At 38.5% G+C, this 24,565-nt stretch overlaps 1 protein-coding gene across 1 annotated transcript; it reads left to right on the top strand.

Annotated features, from left to right (window-relative positions):
• The first annotated feature begins 5,976 nt into the window (after positions 1–5,976).
• Positions 5,977–22,569, top strand: npm1b (nucleophosmin 1b). The gene is made up of 11 exons (XM_018703045.2): positions 5,977–6,070; positions 6,387–6,469; positions 7,526–7,645; positions 7,885–7,978; positions 8,166–8,257; positions 8,474–8,535; positions 8,667–8,739; positions 12,939–13,037; positions 17,217–17,312; positions 17,404–17,478; positions 18,769–22,569. The coding sequence occupies exons 1-11, from the start codon at positions 6,022–6,024 to the stop codon at positions 18,820–18,822; spliced, it is 897 nt and encodes a 298-aa protein (XP_018558561.1). The 5' UTR covers positions 5,977–6,021; the 3' UTR covers positions 18,823–22,569.
• The last annotated feature ends 1,996 nt before the right edge of the window (positions 22,570–24,565 follow it).

Here is a 24,565-nt window from a genome sequence, read left to right as displayed (position 1 = left end):
GCCAACACCTACAGGAATACTGGAAGTAATTCGTTGAATACCTGTCACCTTCATCATATCTAGATTTTTTTTTAAATTTAGATTGATGTTTTTCTTAGTTGGGACAAGAATTTGTTTTGAGCTGGGTTGAGTGAGTTTTATTTTAAGCCCTCACACCATTTTTGGTATTGTATGGATGAAATCGTGGCCACCTAGACACCAGACAGTCATAAACATTTGTTATCACCACATCCACCCTATCATGCAAATTCTTATCACCCAAGTCATAACAAAAACGACCCATCTAGAAGCACAGTAAACACATCATTCAGGTTCCTTGCTCGTAAATGAGCCTCTATCACTGTGCACGTCACAGGAAATGGGCCTTGCTGTGCATTTCCCTCTCTCATTCACATCATATGACTTGATTTCTTTGGACTCTGAGCATAACGCTGGCTTCTTGTTAATCTTGGCTGTTGCTGCTGCTACTGTCAAATACCTATCACAAGCCTTTTTGACAGACTTGTACTTCAGAAACGCCAGGGTAAATATCTTGTGCCTTTTGTTTGGATATCACTGGCATCTGCTTGCTCAAGCCTCCAAACCTTTGCTCAGAGCAAGTTGATGATCTGGTTCGAAACAGCTGTCTGCAGCTGCATCCAACCTCAACAACCCTCTGCTTTCCCTCAAACATAGCACCTATGTTTAGTCAGTTTTTAGGGCGTCCTGCCTGGTTGCGATCCTGTCAGTAGCGGGCTGTTCTCCAGGTGACGCCTCCTCAACCCCCATTTCCTCCGCTCCCTGCTGCTTCTTTCATCTCTCTGTCTCGGATGCCTTGAAGACGTGACTTGGCCCATTTCAGAAAAATTCCTTCGTTTTCTGTTTTCAAAACCGTGCATTGTGTTTTACTACAGGTGCTTAAAGATTTTTTCTCCTCTCCTGTCATGGCTCTGTAGTGTTTTTTTTTCTCACCCCCACTCCGTTGCCGCCAAAGAGCTCTGTCCTTATCCAATAAAATGTCACCACACAAGATGAACAAGCACAAGAGGCTCAGGGTATATCAGACTTCCTATCAAGCACTTTGTTTTGAACGGGGGCACCGAAAAACTATTCACCACATACTCTGTGTTGTCCTCTGTGTCATGCTCTGTCTGTTCCCATCAGTTGTTTCCATTCTTGAGAAACTCAGTAAACATTTAAGTCGTTATGAGGCAGCTGTTGTTGCTCCAGTGATCCAGCGATTTGAGCACTACTGGGAGAAGTATTCATATCCTTTACTTAAGGAAAAGTGTCAATACAGCAATGTAAAAATACTCCATTGCAAGTAAAAATAGTACTTAAAAGTACTAATTTGGTCCCTCTGACTGAGATTATTATATATGACATAATCAGACAATTAATACTGACGCATCAGTGTGTAAGGAGCCTGTTACTGCTGTAGCTGCTGGAGATGGAGCAGATAAATAAACAGGGATAGGAACCAGATAAATCTGGGGTGTTTCATCAATCTGTTTTCAGATTTAACCTTTTTCTCTTCGATTTTTGCTGAGATATTGGATCATTTGAGCGTTTATGGAAATGAAACCGTGTGAGAAGTTTAGAGGGAAAAATCACCAGTGGAGCCGTTAACAACTCATAGACATCTGAAATGCGACCCTGACTACACACTGATTTTAGGAAGACATCAGGAGTCAAAAAGGTTGGAAACCACTGGTTTAATCAACAATGTGTTGCAGTTTAAGAGCTTGCTGTATTATTCAATGTGTAAAACCTTCATCTTAAAAGTAACTGGTAACTAAAGCCGTTGAATAAATGTAATGGAGAAGTAAGAAGTAGCACGAAACAGAAATACTGATGTAAGTAAATGCACTTAATTACTTTCCACCACTATTAAATACATGCTGATTTAAATTTTGGTCGCCACCAGCAAACTGCATGATCACTGGAACATTATGCAGTTTGATCTCTGAATTATACAACTTATTCATACAGTCAGCCATCAGGTAGCAACAACTAAGGTGTTCAGTAATTTCTCATTTGCTACATTCCCACAGATTTTGCAGCATAAACATGATAAACTTTGGCACTAACCATAACCTTTTTTTCTGGCTCTTGTTTTACATTCATTCAGTTTGTTAATGATGATTAATTGTTGTGACATCTTACTGGGTCGAACAAGAAAAGGCCAGTGATCATGAATATTTGGCTGGAAAAAGTGTTGAGCTTTCAGTTGCTAAATCTAATCACACTAATGAGTAAGTCCAGGGTTTATCTGTTTTGGTGCCACATTTCCTTTATACACAGCTGAACATAAGTCGAGGAGTGCTGTGGTTTACTAAAGAGTGTGGTTGATTTTATATGTTTATTTAACTATGACCAAAATGTTCAGTGAGATAATCTGCAGTACGTCCACAACTGTACAATACATGAATACATTTTTTTTTTAACTTGATACCAGATGGAATAATATCAGTCCACAGTCCTAACAACTGTTTTCAGGCCATGACAGCTGCTGTAGCCACCAGATTTTAGAGGAAAGGAACCGCCACCTCACACTGCCAAACTCTATTAGATCACTGCTAATGTGTTGATATTAGAGGCTTTGTTGACGAAAGACTTTTATGGTGCTTGACTTTAAAATGCTGCTACGGCCCGTTAGTTTGACTTATTCTGAAAATAATGAGTGATTATTGCAGAGGAATTCTGCGGTAGACTGATAATAGTCAGTATTGTGTTGCTCACCTTAAATCTATCTATTTGCAATAACCCACCTGCAACAGGATGTGTAATGATCTGTGCAGTTTTCCTCAGATGTTTGGTCAGCTATGAAGTATTAAACTAGAGTTGTGAAAATCTTGAAGTGGGCACAAATGAAAATCACAAACAAGTTTTGCTCGACTAGATGTGGAAAATTAGACACTGAACTAGTTTCTCTGATGAAAAGTTAAACCCACGAAAAATGAAAACATTTTACATCATGGTATTGTGCAACTAAATTTCCAGGGCCATTTACTTTTTGATAACCAACAAGCAGCAATAACCAACATCATAAATAACTCACAATGCTCTGATGATAGATGAAATGATCCCATATCACTGGCTTTTGTTAGATGGTCTGCAGATGAGTTATAGCTCAGGAAACAACATATTGTTTGTAAAATAATGATGTCACGCGGTTTATGTTAAATCAAGTAAGGTAAACCTCCTGAGTGGAGACTGTCTGTTTCAAAAGATGGTTTTGTCAAGACAGATGGACATTTTTATTTTAAGTAAAGAGGGTACCAAGAGACAAATATATTTATTCAACAATATAACAAAATATTCACATGTGGTGGAATTACATTTTAATACTGTAAGTTATCTTTGCATATTTTTGGTGAATGATTTTGAATGATGATTATTAAACAGCCGTTGGCTGGCCAGGAGCATCAAATCACTTCCAGCTGAGTCAAGTGAAGAATGAAGATCTCTCTCAGCAGTCCGATTGCATGACAGAGACTTCAGGACTAACTCAACCTGCTGACATGACACGCTTTCATGACTCTCTCTCTTTCATTTACACATACAGCATGTACACACACACTTGTGTATACATATACTTGCTCATACATGTATGCACAAACAGCTATATGTATGCACGTCTGCATGCAAGAGTAAACGTGTGGACAAAAAGCAAGCATTCACACACAGATACGAACATCTTATCATTAACATAAGTGCAAAGTAGGAAGTATCTGTGGGTGTCAACGCAGTAATGAGTGATTTATCTCTGATGCTGAGAGTGATTTTATATGTTAAATATGGACATAAAGAACATAAAATGTCTACTTACTTTTGAAACAGGCTGTGTGGTGATACAAAGAAGATAAGTAGAGAATGTTACAGTAAGTAAATATATATATATATATATATATATATATTTTAAAAAACAATTTCTTATTTTCCTGCACTTTCAGGGAATCTGTACCAAAGTGCCAAAGAAATGTGTTGAGTAAGTACATGTGTATCCGCGTTATGTCGGCCATGAGAACAGATCTGCAGACGTGTCCTGGCAGCGTGTGACACATTAAAGCCTTCTCAAGCTTTCAGCCATGCATGAAGACGACTCATTCCTTTTGGGCAATACTGGTACTGTGGCTCAGTGACTCAACACCTGCTCAGTACGGGCCAAACTGACACGACAAGCACTTATGTTAAGGTTAGAAACACATTTCCCAATTTAGCAGCTCAGCTGCTGTTTCACAATTAGATTGCAGACTTTTCCTTTAAGGTGCCTGTTGATGTTTACTCTTGCAACACAAGTTAACTGATGTCAGGCTGGAAGAGTTGAGGTGAAAGGCTGTTTTTCTGCCTAAGAGAAATGCTGTCAGTGCTGAGCTGGAAAGGTCAGGATCCTACAGAATGACACAGTGGGTGAGTAGATCATAACAAGAGTACGTCTAAACCTGCTCTTTATGAAAAGTGCCTTGAGATAATTTCTGTTGTGATTTGGAGCTATACAAATAAAACTGAAGAAGTAGACTGTCCAGCTACTGAATGACACCCCATGTTACTGCCCAATGTTACTGACCTGCTGCAGTGCCTTTGAGCAAAACATGTGCACTCCAGGGCTGCTGCTCTGAAATTGAGATTGAGACAAGGAATCAAAGCTGTCATAATAAAGGGATATTGTAGCATTTCAGCAACATATACAATAATCACCTGATTTATATTATACTAGTATGTTATACTATTATACAAGAACACATATTGTCATAATTTACCAAAAGAGAAATGTGTTTATACACATAAAATTGTCCTTAGTCATTTTCTCTAAAACAAACCCTTCTTAAAATTAATAAAATTATTCAGTGTGCAGTTGGTGAAGTTTCATACTAAGTTAAATTTTCCTGTATTATCTGAGCCTGCAATGGCTCTCCATTTTATTATCAATATTTTTAACAACCACAGAAGACTCTTCAAAAGACTGCAGCTGCCCCCAGGGCTGGACTTTTAATATCACCAGCCAAAGGCCTCTTTTATTTAGTCCAAACAGCACATTAAGTGATGGACATAAGGGATAATATCCCAATCTTAATATAAAAGCTGAAATGCTTATTTGAGAAACCCATTAAAGCACATGAAAGAAGGAGAAATAAACACATGCATAAAAAACATTCAGAAAAATGAGGGCAAACATAAAATATAGTATTGCCTATGTTCTTATATCTACATATGTACAACTGTATATTACAGATACCTGTGTATAATAGTTCCATTGTGTAGGTATTTTCAGCAATCATCCAAACAATTGAAATTAAGCACTCTGCCTCAGCTACTATCTACTGCCATCTCTGCTGCCATCTTGTTGTCTGTCTTGATCAGTCCTTTCCTTGCACAATTTTCTTTTTTTTTTAATTTTCTTTTTGATTAGCTTATGGATTGTAACTAATTACTGTGTGTTAAAATGTGAAATTTGTTGATGGGTGAGTACTGTAATATTGTGTGTGTGTGTGTGTGTGTGTGTGTAAAATATAAATAAAAAAAATGTTATTATTAAATTAAAAAAGAGAAATGAATAAATACATTAACTATTATAGGCCATTAATATACAGTGTACTAGAATACCAGACCTTCACTAACCACGTGCAACGTTTTACTTGGCACAATCATTAAATATATTCAGCACTGGACTATGATCCTATGGATACAGAATTTAGTTATTTCAGTTTCCCTCTTAGCTTCTGTTAAAAAATAATGCATCACCTCAGACTTTTTAAATCGTGATTATTATGGTCCTTTTTATATTTTCTGATTTTTGTTTATAGTAGTTATTATATATTTTTTGTTGTCAGTATGCGATTCTATTTTTTTTACCTCAATCTATGTAACGGCGGCGCCATCTAGTGTTCATCTAATAGAATACTCTGTTTCGTTTCCTCCCATTCTCTAATTCTATTGGCTCGAATGTTTTTGACCCTTCGGTGACGTTTTCGCTTTCTCATTGGCTCGGTGATGTGTCCGTCAAGCCAATTTACGGAAGTGTCACCGCCCACTTCAAAGATGGAGGACGATATCTCAGATGTGAGCAGACCACAAATGTACTTGTTTGGTGAGCTCGCTTACTCTGACAAACCTCAAATTTTTCGTTCGCACAATCAGCTTTACTGCCTTATTATCATGCACAAATAGCCATTTATTATTTTTAGCTGGAGGGAGTAAGCTAAATATCTGGCTAACCTGCCTGTCTCCACTCGGCGCCAATTCAGCTCTTTTGTTAGCTAGCCGAGCAAAGCAATGGGGTGCAGAGCTATTGTAAAGAGTTAAACCCCGTATCTCCAGCAGTTTTGTACATTTGTGTATATTGTCCAAGATGAGTGCAGGCATAAGGTTTGTTACACGTCTCACGTATGTTTTTTTTCCCCAAGGTTGCACCCTAAAATCGGACAAGCGAGAGTTCAAAGTTGACGTAGACGACGATGATACGGAGCAACAGCTGTCACTCAAAGCCGTAAGGAAAACACTTTCCATTGCTCGTAGAACAACTGTTATAGGAGAATAATACGACTGGAAGACGTGTTTCAATGGGAAATATCACAAGCGTTAAATATAAGAACAGTGGTGTTGTTAGCGCTACTTTCATTGAACCTCAGTCTGCTTTTTTCTGCAGTTGTCAGTTTCAATTTGCTTTACTGGTATTTGACATTTGAAGAACGGATTTTAAATGTCTGTTTGTTTTGGGGGTTGTATTTACTGCTTTCCACTTTCTCTTTCTCTAACTTTACAAATGTTGCATATATGCGTACAGTATGTTTATGATTTGTGTTCTCATAAGATTTTCACCTAGTCTGCTTGTTCAAGTACAGGCCAGAATCCATACACTTTAATCTCATATGTTGCATATGTTTTATCCATTACGCATATATCTGTTTCATTAAAGATAGATGCATATTGATAAGTTATGCTGTGAGAGTCAGTTCTGCCAGTTCTTCACTTTTCTTGTTCTCCCCTAGTAAAACAGAAAGTTTTTCAATATTTTACAGGGTTAAGAAGTTGAGAAAACGTTTTTTCAAAGACATTTATATTGAATAATTAAATATTGTGAACACATACAAAGTATCTTGTCTTGATTATGTTCTGTTGGAAATTTCCATGATCTCATATAGTGATCTGTTTCTTTCTGTCTCTCTCCTATGTGGTTTTAATTTAGTATTTTGTGTCAGTCAGTAATTGTTTCAGTTTTGAGATTTTAAAAATAAATGAAGAGAAAAGAAAAGGTATTTTTTTTATGTGAAACTGGGGGAAGCAATTTCAACACTTTCATTAATGAGATTATTGTTAATGTGTCAAACTGGATCTGCAGTCTTCAGCTGGTATCAGCAGGTATTTCAGAAATTAGACCGTATCTGGAGGCAGAAATCTTGCCAGAAACTTGACGTTGGTCGGTTGAAACCTGTGCTTGTCGTAGTTCCTCAGTTCAGGCAAAGGGTATCAGGAGCAGTGTTAGCGTGACGATGCCATGACATAGAGGTGTATCTGTAAAGAATCAGCTGTGCTGCTGTTGCAGGTGTGTCTGGGAGCTGAGGCTGAGGATAAGTTCCACATGGTGGAAGTCGAGGGCCTCACTTACGATGGAAAAACGACCAAAGTGCCACTGGTTGTCCTGAAGCCGTCCGTCCTGCCGTCTGTGAGTAAACACCAACGCTGACAGCATTTTGTGAAGTATTAAAGGAGCTGCTCATTGACATATGTAAAACTTATATTTAAGTTTTCAGACTCTTAATGCATAATAAGATAACAAGAACTGAAAAGAAAAATCAATCAAACACAGGTGTGAATGCTATAATATATTATTGGATGCAAATAGTACATGAATAATTAAAAAATGTACATTGTCGTGAAAGTTGTCACTCTCACATTGTCCAGATGAGTTTAGGTGGATTTGAAATCACTCCTCCAGTTACCTTCCGTCTTCAGTCTGGCTCCGGACCAGTTCATATCAGCGGGCAGCACTTTGTTAGTGAGTATTAGTGCAGCAGCTGTCACTGCTGTCGTTGTTTTTCCTTCTGCTGGAACTACAGATGTACACTTAGAATATGACATCATTAAAATGAAGTATTTAACCTACCCAAGTTAAAAGTAGTGAGTTGGTAGCTCTGCCTACCTTCTCAAGTGAGTGTCATTTTATGTCCATGTTTGTTTTGTAGGTGTGAAGGATTCAGAGGATGAGGAGGAGGAGAACAACACATCGCCAGTCAAACGACCTGCAAGTCTGATGTCTGGGAAGAAGCCTCCATTGGTAGTTTGTTCTTTTGAATTCATGGCAACAGGGCTGTCTTTAGCTCTGCAAGAAAATTGTCCCAGAAGCTAAGGCTAAAGTCCTAAAGATGATTTTTAATCTTTGTAAATGATGAGTTACAGCAAGAAGGTTTCTGAGGCTGTGGTGGCTATTTGTTGTTGCTATGTGAAATTCTTAGTGTTTTCTTAACAAACAGATCATTAACTTTCCTTGTAGAAAAAACTGAAGATGGATTCTGATGACGATGATGAAGAAGACAGTGACGAAGATGATGAAGAGTATGTTTTTTAATGCTGATTTTTTTCTGACACTTGGCATGCCTAAAAAACAAACAAAAAACATTTTTTCTTGCATTTGTGCAGAGACACCTTATTTAATGTTTTTTTCACTTAATACCACTTTTTTGTAGTGATGATGAAGATGACGACAGTGATGAAAATGCTGTGAAGCCTCAGAAGAATGTTGGAAAAGAGCTCAAAAAAGTAAGCCTGGTCTATTTTTTTGTTCTTTTTATAAATAAGATTAGAATTTTGAGGAACAATTTATTGTACCTGTGAATTTTACATGCTTGAATGTCCCTGTGTGGCTTCCATGACATTAAACTATTGTAAAGTAAAACATGCCAACCAGAGCTCCTGCGGAGCAATTTATTGATGCTCTGGAGTATTTAGTTTGTTCATTTAAAAGTTACTTGTTATTTGAACTTAAATAATCATACATATGTTAGATTTAGTAGATAGATAGATATATAGCTATAAATATAATAGACTGGAATGATTTTTTTCTTTTGTCATTTGAGATGTGTTTTTAAGCTATCTACAGATGTTATCTTTTACTTTAAATATTATTACCAAATGTCCTTGTTTGTCACCAAACTTTATTTTAACAGTAGACTGTATTCATTTGGGGTGTCTCCAGTCCTCTGTTGTCCACCAGGTGTCAGGGTAACCAAGGGCTTGCCCTCAAATTTCTTTGGAGTAAAAGGAATTTCTTTGAGTTGCGGCAGTCTGCCCACTCCCCTGTTGTTTCTACCTCATCATTTACACTCCCACAGACTGTATCCTATAGTAGTGTTTCATTTCAGCAGGCCCTTCCCATTCCTGCACTCACTGACCGTCCACCTTTTTTGTGTGAGACAAAACATGGAACTTTCATCCTGTTTGCTCATGTACCCACCTGTTTTCCGTGAGTAAAACACAGGGTCTGTGTGGCGTAATGATCGGATTTCTCCTCTGTAATCTGCTTGAATTCTCACCGTCTCACCAACAAGACAGCACTATGTTATCCTACACACACACACACACACACACACACACACAGACAGACATGCACAGGGACATGCACAGGGACATGCACGCACTCACACATGCAGTCAGACATGCACACTGTAGACATGTACACTTTAACATTAAAGTTCATATGCACAGTACATATGCATTACACATAGTTTCATGCATGTGCACATGCACACTCACACTCACACATGCACGAGTTATGGGAAAAATCTTCCCCATTTTTCGGTAACGCTGCATATCTTTGTCCCTCTGTCATCCCACTGTTAATATGATTGCTCCTTTTTATCGTCTCTCATGCCATTTCAGCTTTGCACCTGGCCTTTGCCTTTGAACACTTGTTTTGCGTGTTACCACAATCACTTGCAAGTGTGTGTATCTGCCTCATTTTTAGTTTTTTTTTTTTTTTTTTTAAAACACGCTATCCAAGTGCAAACTGTGCCAGGCAAAAGATCAAAGCAGGGCAGATGCGCATACCTGCGACGTGAGCGCCGATCCTTGCCTCAGGGTCAGATGACAGCTGAGCATTTCTGTCACCTGTTGATTTATTCTGTTGTCTTCTCTTCCAATTCCTCCACATTCTGCCCCCCCCCCAATTCTTCCCTCTATGACCTTAATCCTTTTCTTCACCTTCTTCTCTTTAGCTCCATAGCTGTCCTGTCTCATTCTTTAGTAATGAAGGTACAAAGTTCTAGAAAGTAGGGCTGGGAGCAGTTATTTTTTGACTGCTAATTCAGACAGATTCCAATACTGTTTTCTTTCTTTTTTGTCATATTGTACCTCAGTACTGTTTTGAGTACCAATCAAAATGTGAAAGCTAGCATAAAATGTTTGGTGTGATTCTTAATCTAGTTTACTTGGTCACAGATTAGATAGATTTGATCTGCACAGGAAATCTGAAAAACTTTGCATATTTGTATGGTCTGTGTAAATAGTTTTACTAGTACTGGTACTAAATGACATTCTGGCACCTTTGTTGATTTTTTTTGTCACATGTGACACAGGTTTGATGTTTTCTGCCTGGTGTAGAGAGCACACATGTTGCCTAAGATGCCTAATTTTCAGCTCTGATTTGGACCACATTGGATGTGTGTTACAAAACAAGATCCTGGGGCATGTGGTCTACACGTAACTTGTATTTAGATGTTGGAATTGCAATTTGACAGAGTTGCCATGACTAGTAAATCTTACATCATTACTTCAGACAATCATCATAATTCTGGCAACAGAACAGGCTGGCTGTGCCAGTGTTGGCATTGAGAACAATACGCACATGTTGGAAAAAAAGGTGAAAATGCTTACTTAAACAGTGTTTAAGGTGACTCCTTTGTTCAGTCAAAACAGCAAGGGTGCTTTTACATGACAGGATCTATACCCAGCAACCCTTGAATCTTTCTACACTTTAAGTGAGATTCAGTCACAGGAATTATCTTTAGCTCCTGGGCCATAGCCCATCCAACAAGTCTTTGCTCCCATGATACAACTTCCTGACCCAGGAACCTGGAATATGAGTTTGCAGGGCAGCATGTCGGATTGCTCCAACACAAGACTGCTACACCTACACAACATTCATGCATATTCTTATCACTAGTATCATTACTGCGACTTGTTATAGAAATTTATTGTAATGTGATCAACCTTTTACCGATAGCAATGGAGCTAACTTTCCAACCTGTCTAAATAAAGAGCAAGATGAAGGCAGAGAGGGGGGCTAATGTGGTGACATGCTTAAAGAGTCATGTAACCAGAAAACACTCAGCAGATCTTCACCACATTAAAGACAGAGGTCTTAGTTTTGTGGTAAATCCTCCAACCTCTGAACTTCTCCTCACACAAACAACAGAGAGATTACAGTGTACAATACAATGACATTTCAAATTGTCATATGCAAAATGTGTGTCATAATTTCCTGAAACTTTACTTCTTTATAAAGAACAAAGGGATTAAAATAACTGTTGAAAACACAGTAACAAGAGAGCCGACCACCCAATGGAATTACAATATGCCATTTAAAAATCTGGCTATATACAGAGCACAAACACTCAGGTGCATCCATGTGAGTGTCCCTTGCATGTTAATATCATTCTGATTTAAAAAACAAAAAAAGCTTTGAAACCTTACTGAAACAACCCTCCAGCATCTTGTATTACCAGGCATTGCTCTAGGAAATTACATGTGTAATTGCCTTGTAGCAGTTATGTCAACACAGGCAATTACACTTCTAGCCCATTCCAAGGTGAATACCAGTGATTGCAAGGAAAGGGATGGTGCTCAGGAAATGCAGGTACTTGCCTCGGCTATTACAAGGTAATTACACAGGTGCCTGAGAGCAATGGAAACCTGACGGGAAGGCCTCCAGTGTGGCGGAGAACAATGACAGGTTATTGGGGTACTAAGTATCTGATCAGTGAGAAATTACTCAGTATGTCTAGAATTTCCTCTGTAATTTTATGTAGCACTGGTGCTTGAAGATAATTTCAGTTTTGGTTGCATATCATTCCTGATTTTGGTGTAGTTATGTGTTTAGTCCAGCCTGCAGATGGATTAACCTTTTTTACTTCTTTACAATGACTTTATACTGTTGTCTTGTTTTTTGTTGCACAATGTAAATTTCTTTTGTCATGTTGGGTTGAAGTGCTTTTAAAAGTAGTGTACACGTGCAGCATTGATATTATTATGACCTTGCCGGGGTGAGAGAAAATAACGTGAAAACCTCATGGCGAAAGACTCTGAAGAAAATTAACCACAATTGCAAACACTTCTACAAATGTGGTTCACATTATGTTAAATGCCAATTATAATTTGTCAGCTATAAAAGAGGCCTAGCAATTAGTGCTTTGATATGGAGTTTTCAAAACAACATGACACAACTACCAGAGCCTCAGAGGCTTTGTTATTTGCTTTGTTATTATCCAACATAATAAATCAAGAAGAGGAGACAATTGCTAAAAATGAACCACAGTCATAGTTTTGTAACTGACCAACAGGGTTATAATAAATATATACAGTATTTAAGGGGTTGTGAAATATAGAAAATGGCCAACAATCTAAACTGAGTCACCTCTTTGCAGTTGTAATCCACTACCTTCAGATTTAGTCAAAGCACCTTTTCATGAAGTTTTGATAACACCTACAGGTGCTTGTTGCTCATATCACTTGTTTTGTTTTTTTACTGTGATCACCTGTGATCTATGATCAACTTAGTTAATTTTCTGAGCTTTTAATACAAAGACTGTTCTGCTTCCTTTTTTATTATCTGTTGTTTACATGTTTTACGTGAAGCAGACTGGTAAATTTACCTGGTTTAAACCCATGTTTCCTAAAAACAGGGATGTCATCCTGGGGATGCCTCATTTATGAATGTTGGGTTTGTTCCTTTGCTTTCTCAGAGCCCAGAGTCTTCAGCAAAGAAGCCCAGCAAGACTCCAGTGAAACAAAACGGCCCTGCAGGAAAGCCATCAGGATCAGCAGTCAAACCACAGATTAAGGTATAGATGGGTTGTATCACCGTAGAAGGGCAATGTAGGGTTATAGATGCAATGAAGATGTGTGTTTTTTTTGTTTTTTTTTTTTGATTTACACAAAACAAAAATGAAAGCGTCTTTATTGTACCCATCCCTATAAATTCCCCTTTTAACCCCCATCTTAGGCCTGTTTCTTTTGCTAGGTTAAATAATTTTAGAATTTAATAATACAGCTAGTTTTGTGCAGTAAGTTAGTTTACATCTAGATGGAATTGTTTGAGTGATGAACTAGGTCCACAGTTACGCCAGACTACAGTCAAAGCTAGAAACTCTTGCTAATGAAAGACATCTTAAAAGTAGGCCAAAAATGGTTTTAAAGGTTTAAAGAAGAGTGGACAAAGAAGTATGCACGTATTTACTACATCATTTAGAAGCAACTCTGATAGATTCATGTCATGTTACATAGAGGAAATGAACTTTTAGGAATAAAGCAGTAGAGAGCAACCAAATTTAAAACATCCCTCTTTGCAAACTGACATGGACCTCCTACTATTTACAGTATGTCTGAAGTGAAGACGTGATGAGGCCTGCAAGCAAAATTTGGAACACAGTTAGCTCACTTAAGAAGAAATGTAAAATCCATTACAAACAACTTGGTCTTTTTTTATTTCTGCTCAGGCATGAGCCTGAAAAGACACAGGGCGTCTATGACCAAGGGTAATTGTTTGCATTTATTGGCATTCACAAAAAAAAAACTTGGAATGCCCTCCCATTCCACCGCCAAGGAATGCGATAAATGCACATTGCAATTAGCTCAACCTGATAGTTAATTTCTTGGATGGAATGTCTTGGACAGCCGCCTCTCAAAACCCAAAGCTTGAACTCTGCCTCTCTTTAAGCAAACACACCTGACCTCTAAACGGGTTTCCTGGGGCATGGATTAAACCTGCGACCCCTTGGCCTGACCCTGCTGTCTTGAGTTGCAGCCACCTTTGATGCCCCCCAGCCCCCTGTAGTACACATACATATCAGGGAATGCAAATTTGCAAGTTTCTTTACAAGTTTACAAATTTCACAAAGCATACTAGTGTGATTAAAAAATGAAGCTAGTTTAGATAAAGTATTAGGTAATGGCATGCAAATGCTGGCTGCTTGTATGATAAAACATGACTCATTCTAAAAGCACAACATTTTACACTCACTTGCACACCCAGTGCACATAGGAGAATTGTAATTTCTTTTGTGACATTTTTTATAGAAAGCTGTGATTTTTATGATGCTAAACTCTAAGCTACCGCCTTTCTAAACTCCTGAGGCTCTAAAGCCTGAGGGTCAGCGTTCTTGCTGCGTGGGAGAGTGCAGCTAATTCTGTAGTGGCCGTTGTCCAGACATAACACAGTGGCTCTTGAAATGCTCTAGGGGATTAGCCGATGGGCAGCTGAATCGCCGAAACCATCCTGCCAGTTTAACTTTCTGGCCCGTGGAGCTTCAACTGCCCCCATCCCCTCTACACTTCTACACAACAACTGTTCCCTCTCTACAACCTCTTCACACCCCTCACTTCCTGGACACACCTTCTCCCAATTGCTCTCATTACCAGTGTTTGATGTCTGGTGCAGCTTGCGCTTCCAGATGCCCCTGAGGAGCGAGGAAGCGGGCGTGGATGTCTGTTTTTTTCTTTCCTAAATGCAGGTGACTGGTCATTAGATTGGCTTGTCAGATCTGTTGCCAGTACCGCAGTTCGCACCTCTCACAGCCCAGCATGTAGCTGCACCTTCTTGCGTAACAAGCTTGACATGAGAACCAGCTAACTCGAGTTGTGCTGATCTGAAGTAACTTTATCTTGCAGCTGGTGTCCTTTGATTGATGGGTTTGGAGAAGTTGATGCCTTCAAGCACACGTCACAGTCGTAAAGTTGTTAACCACTTCACTCAGGCTTATCCCAAAAGGGTGTGAGTCATTGTTTTAATGACTGATGGACTTGTGTTGCAGCAGGTGCCTATCTTGTTAGTGCTTATTTATTTTTCCCGTGAGTGTAAGGATGTTTTGCTTCTAACTATGACTCTACCGATTGCTGTTGTGCATGAAAAATGTCCAAAACACCAATCTCTATATGCACATATACACATACAAGTCATGGGTTTAGAGTCACAGTTCCCGGTGACATTTTGCCCAGACATGGGTCCTCAAAGCTCTCATTCCAACAAAATGATAATTACCATCCCAGACAGACTTGATGAGCAAAGGTGTCACAACCATGTGTTTGCACTGGATTGAAGACAAGAGATTGCATCAAATGATAGCGTGCTTGTGATTAAGTTCCATGTCTCGTGGCATCTGTAATCAGTGTCTGGCCCAGATGAAAAAGCTTGCGGCTTTGTGTGTTTATCAGCTGTTTGAGGTCCACAGCTGTCCTTTGGAAGTAGAGAGCTGCCCGTAAATAATAAATACGTAGTGCATTTGTCTGGCCAGGAGCCAGCAGCATGCTCTTTTTTGTAGTGTGGTATGTGTGTCAAAGGTTTTCTTTTTTTTACTTTATACCTTTTGATCTATGTTATAAAATACAGATCCCTTGGGGACAGGGACAGATTACAGCATTTTTTTAAACTAGAGAGAAAATTAATTTTCTTAAGATCCACCTGTTTTTAACCATTTCAAGTCTTACCCTGCCTTCCAAAGCCTGATGAAGCTGAACCAGTTCCTAAAGTATTTTAGATTTTATCAAGAAACATGGTTTTCGATTTCCATTTATCTATTCCTGAATGCAATATTTTGACCCATTGCACTTCTGTCTACGTCTCGGTTGCCCAGGCTCAAAACCATAAATAGTGTCTGTGGTATACTATACATGTCTACTGGAGCTGCTGTTTACAAGTATGGTTAAAATGCACATTTTACTTGTGCATGGCAAGGTATTGTATTTTATTTTAAAAGATTGGAACTAGGATATGATCAGAACTGGAATGGATAAGCAGAAACCAGGATCAAAATAGCTGAAATCAGAATGATACCCAAACCTACTTCTATTGCATTTCAGTAGGAATAAAGACCCTGATCCTGAAACCACAGTGCCATTCTCTGTCCACTACTGCTGAACCACAGAGTAGGATAATATATAGTTAACACTAACCAAGTAATCCCTCCACCACCGCCGCACAAAAAGTGTTCACTGGCTCCTGAGGTTTTGCTGTTTTTTTGACTTGCTTGGTAAAAAGTTGCTCTATGAGCTGTTCCTCTCTTCTGTCAAATGTGTCTCTGGCTATCAATGAAACCCTGCAATTTCACTGGATTCCACACTGGCTTTGCATGTAGGGACAAGCTCCGTGGCTTGTGTAACATGCAGTCATGGTGTGTGTGTGCGTGTTGTTGTTGTGTCACATTCAGACGCTTCCTAATTGAGGACCACTGGGGCCTCCAATGCCCGGGTCTGGACACACCTGTGGGCCTTCCAGCTCAGTGCTCATGCTGCTCTTTGTCCTCACAAACACACAGTGGTCTTTGCCCATCAAAATAATCTCTTCGATGTTCCCGAAAAGTTACTTGGGACTGTATTGTTTTAGATTTGACCATTCATAAACCATAAACAGAAAAAGTGTCATCTTTTCTTGTGGAAGCTATTAAATTGACGTCAGTATCACTTGTTTGAAAAACAAGCACAAGAACATTAGCTGCTCTTTGACCTTTTTTTCCTTTAGTTCAGTTGTTAGGATTTGCCTTCAATGGAAAAAACCATTTGACAAACTATCTCTATTGCTCATTGGAGAGTCAGGGCTTGCCCTCTCCTGCTTGCAAACAATAAAAAACATAATTTGTACCTGATGTATTTGTTTAAAAAAAAAAAAGATGGTGCAATTAGGCTAGAATTTGTTGTCCTTTCTAATGCTTTTATGTTCTTCCAGCTGGTTGCCCACGCCAAGCCTGTAAACACAGACCCAACTAAATGGGTCACAATAGAGCTGCAGCCCAGACTGGCGTGTTGGTCAGCAAATGAATTCATCACCAATAAGTTAGAATTAGCTATTTATTGTGTTGGGTTCAAATGAGAACACAGAGACGTAAAAGGTTGTAGCAAGAGCTGAACCTGAGTAAAAGAAGAAATATGGTGGCATAATTTGAAGCTATCTTTTTATCTACAACTCTATAAATCTCTCTCTATTTGACATATCAATCAGTGTTTCTTATCTGGCTGATGTATTTTTCAAGACACCTGCCCCAGGAAAAGACAAACTCCAGGCCGGCCCGTCTAAGTCTCCCTCTCTGACTGAGATTAAGAGCAAGTTGTCAACTGCAGCCAAAGAGGTAAGGCTGTCATCCTCTTTTGCAAATTGCCAGTCTTAATTGAATGTCTGATGGAAGGTTAAGCTGATGATTTAATGGCCTTGTTCATTAGGGAAAACCCCTACCGAAGACAGAGCAGAAGTTTGAGAATTTCGTGAGGAGTTCTTTTAAAATCTCCGACAAAAAAGTAAGTAATCATGAGTCATTTGATATATAATTGTATGTATTTATTGATTGTACACAGTTTTGAAACCCCTGATGACCAGGCATCTGAGATTGGTCTTTATTTATTTTATGTCTTAAGTTTTTACATTTTTGGCTCTTACATTACATGTACAGTTCACATCAATATCCTGCCTCTTTGCTTTTGCAATCTATGCATTTAGTTTCATAAACATTCAGCCTGGGGGAGGTGTTTGCTGCCAGGTTTCTCAAAATATTCCATTAACTGGGTGTTAATAGCCACAGGCACATTTACCTCAACCTTCATTTTAGTTTTAAGAGCTCTTTTCCATGATAAATACCAAGGAATGCATTATTGTTCCTCACACTGTCCTCATACCTTACACTGTCCAGTATGCCTCAAATGTCTCTCCAGCACAGTGTGTTCTCTTTGAATTATATTCATTTTGTGTCAGCGGGCTCTTTCGAGATGGAATGGGAGTACACCTGCCAAGACAAACTCTGTCTGGGTGATTTACTGAAGTGTGTGTCTTTTGTAGCCTTAATGAAGGGACTGGTGGTATGTGGATGGTACCAGTCTCTTTCACATTCAAGGCCTTTGACCAACCCCAAAACAGGGTTTTTCTAAATGCAGGACTTAAATCTTTTCTAATACTGCTTGTCATTTCAGACGATAACCAACAGCTCCTGCACGTTGTTTTGCAGAGCATGAATTAATCACTCAAAAGCCTTTAGATCATCACCACAGGCTAAATGATTCTAGGCCTTGTGTCAGGTAGCAATGCTGTGTTTTCTGTATTACAACATCTGTTTGATGATCACACAAAATAGGGCTATTTGAACATTCGTTTGTGATTTCATTGCAGTGTTAAAATGTTAACTGTACAGTTATGAGAGCAGGTGAAAGCTCTTTAGAGTGGAGTGAGGGCTGGGTGGACAAGGAAAAAGAGTGGGGGTGGAGTTGGGTTGGGGAGAGCTTGTTGATCCCAGTGTGTAGAAACATCTGTGGAAGTGCTTTGGTTTCATCAGCCAAGGCTGAGATCTGTCAGACCTGGAGCACCTAGTCATATACTCTGGTATGTACTGCTGCCCCCACCCAACCCCTCGTCGTTCCCCAACAGCCCCATCTAAACTCAGCGTTCCCACAGGCGAGACGCACAAAAGCATGTTGTAGTAAAAATGAGTCATGTGTCTCATGCTGTATAGCACTTCATTTGGATGATTTATAATTTCTCTCTCTCTTTCTTTGTTATCCTATTGTTATCCCTCTCTCCTCTACCCATGCCTTCCTCAGGTGGTTAAGGACCTCTGGAGTTTTGTACAAACACTGAAGATTGAGAAGAAGTAACAAACAATGTACTTTGAAGCATTTGTATGTTTTGCATCCTGCAAGACATTTAAAGGCACAGTCAGCGAGATTTCCTACTCAGCCTTATGGCGTCATCTTTGCTTACTATGAATTGGAGTGAACAGAAGGACTCAGTGCTGAAAATGGGTAAAGCCATTAATGATTCAGGTGTCATTGTATTTTTAGATGCAAAGCACCTGCTGGAGCTCACAAACTCACTCATTAATGTTTAGGCAGACTGCAGATATTCCCCTACTTTGTCGCCAATCTGCACCACCTATAGGAAAAAAAAATAATAGCACCACCAAATAGGACCTGCACATGTTTATCAGTTTCATACATGACAGAAATAGCTGCTGCAATTTTAACACTTGTGCCACCTGCAGCCAATAAAGGTTGCACCTGTAGATTTTTATAGCTGCAATAAATGGCAGATATGTAAATTATTTGGTAACAACAAAGTTTAAAATTCAAGTATTCAGAGTTCAGAGACATGCTGGACAGATTAGACTTGGCAATTTTTGTCCTCTTGTCCTCTTGATTTTATCCCCTTTTCCCACCAAAAAACAGCTGTTTTCAACAGTATTAGTATATTTTTTATACTACCAGATTCCCCACAGATGAAAATTTTAAATCCTACACACAAAGTTGCAAAGAACAGCAGCTATAAAAATTAAAGTACTGGCAGTTGTAACACTCACTACCTGCATGTGGTAAGTGCTGTAGTACTACTAGAAAGTGTTCTTTTCCTTGCCTGTAGATGGTAAGATATGCATGTGTGCATCTTACTTTCCTCACCTGTTGGTGGTGCATGTTGTATTGGAACTGCAGGACCAGGGGCCTCATTTATAACTGTTTTGTATGCACAAAACAGGGACTGAAAGAGGTGTACACCACTTTTTGCAAAACATGGGATCTACAAAATCTATTAAAACAAACTTGACAGGAGAATGTGCTCATACTTATAGATCAACCTGATCCTAACTCAGATACTAACCCTAACCCACTCGATCAACTTCTGCTCAATACTTGCCTGCAGGTGCACATGCGCACAATTTTTTAAATCTAATTTTGGCTTTTGTGTGCATGTACACTTTCAGTACGGATCCTATGCACTGTTTCATAAATGAAGCCCCAGAACTGCTGGTTCTGCAACTCTGCAGTTGGATGACATGGCTGGGCCTGGTTTCAGGTGCTTTGCATCCGAGACACTATGTGTCCTTGTCAATAATGCAATAGGAGATATTGCAGAATGTGCCTTTAAATATCTCTACTGTAAACTGATACAAACCAGAGTCCCATTCTGTGTGAATTTGAGCAGTATGTACAAGGATTGTTAAGACAGCTGATACAGAGGGACAGTTTTCTGTCATCAGCCAGTGATGATATATTTTTTTCTCCAAGGTTGTTTAGTTATTTTAGGTTCTGTCTGGCTTCACAAAGCATTTTTAGCTTATAACCACACTTACAGAGTTTACTGTTAATTTGTTGTGTAACTGCTCCAAACATATTCTACAGAAATTCTTCAGCATATATCGAGGTTATGTTTTTTTAGATTGTGTGTCTCAATATGGTCATAGCAGCTCCTGCAGCATACTGCAACATGCAGTAACTGTTTGGCTAACAACAACATGAGAAACTCAGTCTAAATCTTTCACCAAAGCCAGAAACTCTAAGATCCACGTCTGTAAGGATGTGTGCAGCTGTAACCTTGCTACTGTTGCACATCTTTACCTGTTAATTTCCATCTTTGCTCAATGGTTTTTCATCCTGAGTTTTTTTCCAGGAACACACCTGACATTTCTGAATGAGAGCAGTGTTATTCTTAATGTTTGTTTTTATACTTTCAATACAAATGTTTATAAGCTCACATTAGGGTCATTTTAACTTGCAGAACCTTTTAATATTGCATATCTGCTGACTGGATCTATTTCAGATGGCACTTTTTAGGAGCATGAATTCAGATCAAGCTCATTAACATCTGTGAGGGGATTCATTACAGTGATTACAGCCAAAAATCATCTGCAGAAAAAATGCTCATAAGTGCAGTATGCAAAACATTCTCAAGAGTATTATGAGCTCTATAAAACCAACAGATGCCCTGACTAAGTTGATTTTCTTGAAAGTAATATATATTACATACGAAAAGTTAAAAGCAGGATGAATTAACTGTTAATTAGCTCCAGGAGTATATTTACAAGCTGGCACTGTTATCATTGTATTTCAGTGTACCCTAATGCACTAAAAACAGAAACAAGCCTATGATTAACACAGGTTATCTTGTTTATTACAGCATAATCATAAGGTATATATCAGAAAATTACATCAGAGTCACAACATCACCTTTTACACAAACCCCATAAAGAACTCAACCCAGTAATTGTTTGCACTCTTGTATATCAGTGCCCTGATGACAATAAGCAGGCACTCGCTCTGTGCTTATAATGTGTTTATGATCCTGTATAATGCCTTTTATGAGCTAAAAGCTGGCAGTTGGATACCATCCTTAACCAATCAAATCGCTTGGTTCAGTCATCTCGTTGCCTGTAAGGGATATTTGAAATTCCTGAGGTGTAAACTTTACTACTTCAACAAATTTAGGTCATTAAAGTCACCCTGGGAATTTACCTAAATCTAAATGTTAGATTTTAAACATATGTAATGACCTTGTCTTGTATATAGTGAGGTTTCAGTAGGAGCAGGTCGCCAGCCCGAGGATTTAGTTTTTGCTTTACACAAATAAATGGAGTCCTTTGTTAATCATTTTTAATGCTTCTCTTGTGTTAAACTTGATGACCTTTTTATGTAAATAAGTACGGCAGCTGAACAGTTATATTTTTAAGTGTTTGCTTAATCCGCCCTCGCTAGTAGCTGGTTTTGCAGCTTGGATCCGTTGTCATGATCTTGATTTTGAAATGTTTTGTTCTATTTGGTGTAGAAGTGTTTAATGTTGAGTACGAAACCCCTTTAAAATCTCCTCTTTTTGTTAACTTTTCATTTTAGCACTACTGTTTTATCATCTTTAGTTTGTCAGCCTTTAATTCTGTAGTGAATATTTATGACGCCAGTACGTAAATATGTTCAAGTGATATTAAAAAAAAAAGAGACGTGATCTTTGTTGATAATCTAATGAATTTTCGGGCTTGTTATTTTTAATTATCTCAGTAATAACAAAACTCTGGTTGAAATTTGGCTTTAAAAAACACAATTTGCAGCAATTTTCACAACGGTTTCATATTTTTCACAATTACTTTGATAACAACAGGTCATTTTTTGTTGTCGAATGAGCAATGTGTCACATCTATTTACTGTGCAGCTAGCATGAAATAATGTCAAATTTGGAACAGAATTATGAACTTGTCATAAAGTTTGTAAACAAGTTCTAAAATTCATTGATAAATTGAACAATCTGTATTTTCTTTATTCATTATATTGCCTTGTGTCTGTGGTCTGAAATACCATGTGTGAAATCAGTATGTCTAAAGAAACCTCCTCAGTTTTGACTAGAAACAAGGCTCATGCGCATTTGTTGCATATGTTAATGCAATGAAACTGTGTACTGTGGTCAAATCTGAATTGATATGAGAGGATGATGGACTTACTTAAAATGTGTAGAGAGAAAGTGAATTTTGTCCATGTAGTCAAACTTTTTGATTAGTTAATGCATGACTGCTTCATTCATGGTTCATTGAGATGAGCATCTTTTTTTACTGTATCATTTACCTGAATAAAGTGAATCCAGGCGGGCTTTGAGTCACACATTTTGATGTTTTTCCAATTTAAGAACAGTGTAACTTTAATACCCTGAGGGTATTAAGCAGTAGAAATCAGTGGAGAAGCAGTTGCTGGAATACCACTTCCTCAGTTATAGTTATTGTGTGGTACTTTAAGAATCTGAAACCTTCTTCCACTGCTGAAAGTCATGTAATAATACAAACTAATAGGTTGAGGCAGGAGTATTCCAGCAACTCCTGTGTTCTGTGAGGTTAAATTGCTGTTTTTGTTAATGGAGTTTAAACTAAAACTAAAAACTAAAAGGATCCTACTCTTTAATAAACAATTCTGTCTCTGTAGGAATCAGATCCATAACATAGCAACACTTAAAATAACACTGAGCCTGTCAGTGGCAAAAACAGGCACTTTAATGGACATGGACAGTTGCCCATTGGATTTCATTTCAGCAGCTGTTCGTGGTTGCTCTTGCTCAGTGCTGCACTGATTTTAGATTTTTGTCCCTATCAATCATCTACACCCCAAAACATGGGGATTTCAGCCCCAGATTCAGTTATCCTTTAAATGTTAATCTTTATTCTCATCTGTACTTTGTGTTCTTTAATCTTTTTTTTTTGTCTGTGAGTGTATATTTTTGTCCATTTTTTTGTATAGTTTTGTTTACTTGGTTGAATAAGAATGTTGTGTTTTCAAATATGCTGCATTGTCAGGATTTGCATTCAGGTGATCACTGATTATTTTTTCTATGTCATGTACTGGATCCATGAAAAGGCTACTGCAAATATTGGAAACCAGCCATAAACTCCTGCTTGTTGGAGCTGATTGATTATTGGCTGTGCAGTTACATCTGCTGACATAGCATATAAGCATCTATTTGGGAAACTCTTTTTTTATATCATCCCAAAAGTTTCCCTTTCTGTCACTAGTTAGATGCAGGCTGAACTGCTGTCTAATTGTGCCTCTGCAAATTTCCTCCCTACTCAGTTGTGATGGTTTAAAACACCCGTTTTCACATTTTTTGGGAGGCACCCAACAAAGTTAGAACAGGTGATGTTCACAGCTGACACCTGGTTATTGAAGATGACATAAAAGAGCAGGATTCTGGATTTTTTTCTCCCCTCATTGTCATAATCTTACAATAATCCATTTCTTCCTTAATTGTAATTACCATCCATCTTTGTTGTGACCACTGGGTGGCACTGAAGTCCAGCCTTAACTTCAAAGCCAGTCTCCATAATGATATAAATTGATTAAGCCTTTACCTGAAGTGTGAGTCAAACATTACTTCATTGCCAGCTGAACAGTTTTTTGCCCCGTAGCCATGAGGAAGTGAGGCGCACTAGCGGATGCAGCCACGGGATGACGCACAATTTTATGTTCCACACAAGACGGCTGAGAGGCACGTGGAAATCCCCCCTTTGTGGTTGACTTGAATTCCAGTCCAGGGTTTGACTGAACCAGCCTGGAGGTATTGACACACACACACACACACACACACACCAAAATCCCAAAGTACACATACACACATATATATACAGATGGGTGACAGATTAAAGGAAAAAATAATAACTGGAGAAACATAATAAATGCAAATGATTCTGTTCCAAGTCACTGATTTCATGAGTGTGAAAATTACATGAATCAGGCTTTGTTTCGCAGTTCTTTTAAAACAAAGGTGCTCATCCATCCAGTAGAGTTCTAGAGACGTGTAGCATCAATACCAAGAAACACTGAAGCACTGCTGGGGGCCTATGGTAGAACACCTTACCAAGACACTTAATGTAGGTTTTTCCTTTGTTTGGAAATATGTTACAGTATCTCTATAGAAAGCATTTTTATATACATGAAAAGATATCGTGATTATAAGTCTTGCACCGCTTGTAATTTTTATGCTGGTTTAGAATTTCAGATGTAAGGTTCAACCATATTACAAAAACAGTTTCTCACTTACTTTCTTACCTCTAGCTGTATCTCGATTTGACCTCTATGAGATAAAAGTGAATGTTATTTT

The sequence above is a fragment of the Lates calcarifer genome, linkage group LG8, assembly GCF_001640805.2.
Source record: "Lates calcarifer isolate ASB-BC8 linkage group LG8, TLL_Latcal_v3, whole genome shotgun sequence".
In the NCBI taxonomy this organism is placed as follows: Eukaryota; Metazoa; Chordata; class Actinopteri; family Centropomidae; genus Lates; species Lates calcarifer.
The sequence above is the reverse complement of the archived record's forward strand: the minus strand, read 5'-3'. Positions and strand labels throughout refer to the sequence as shown.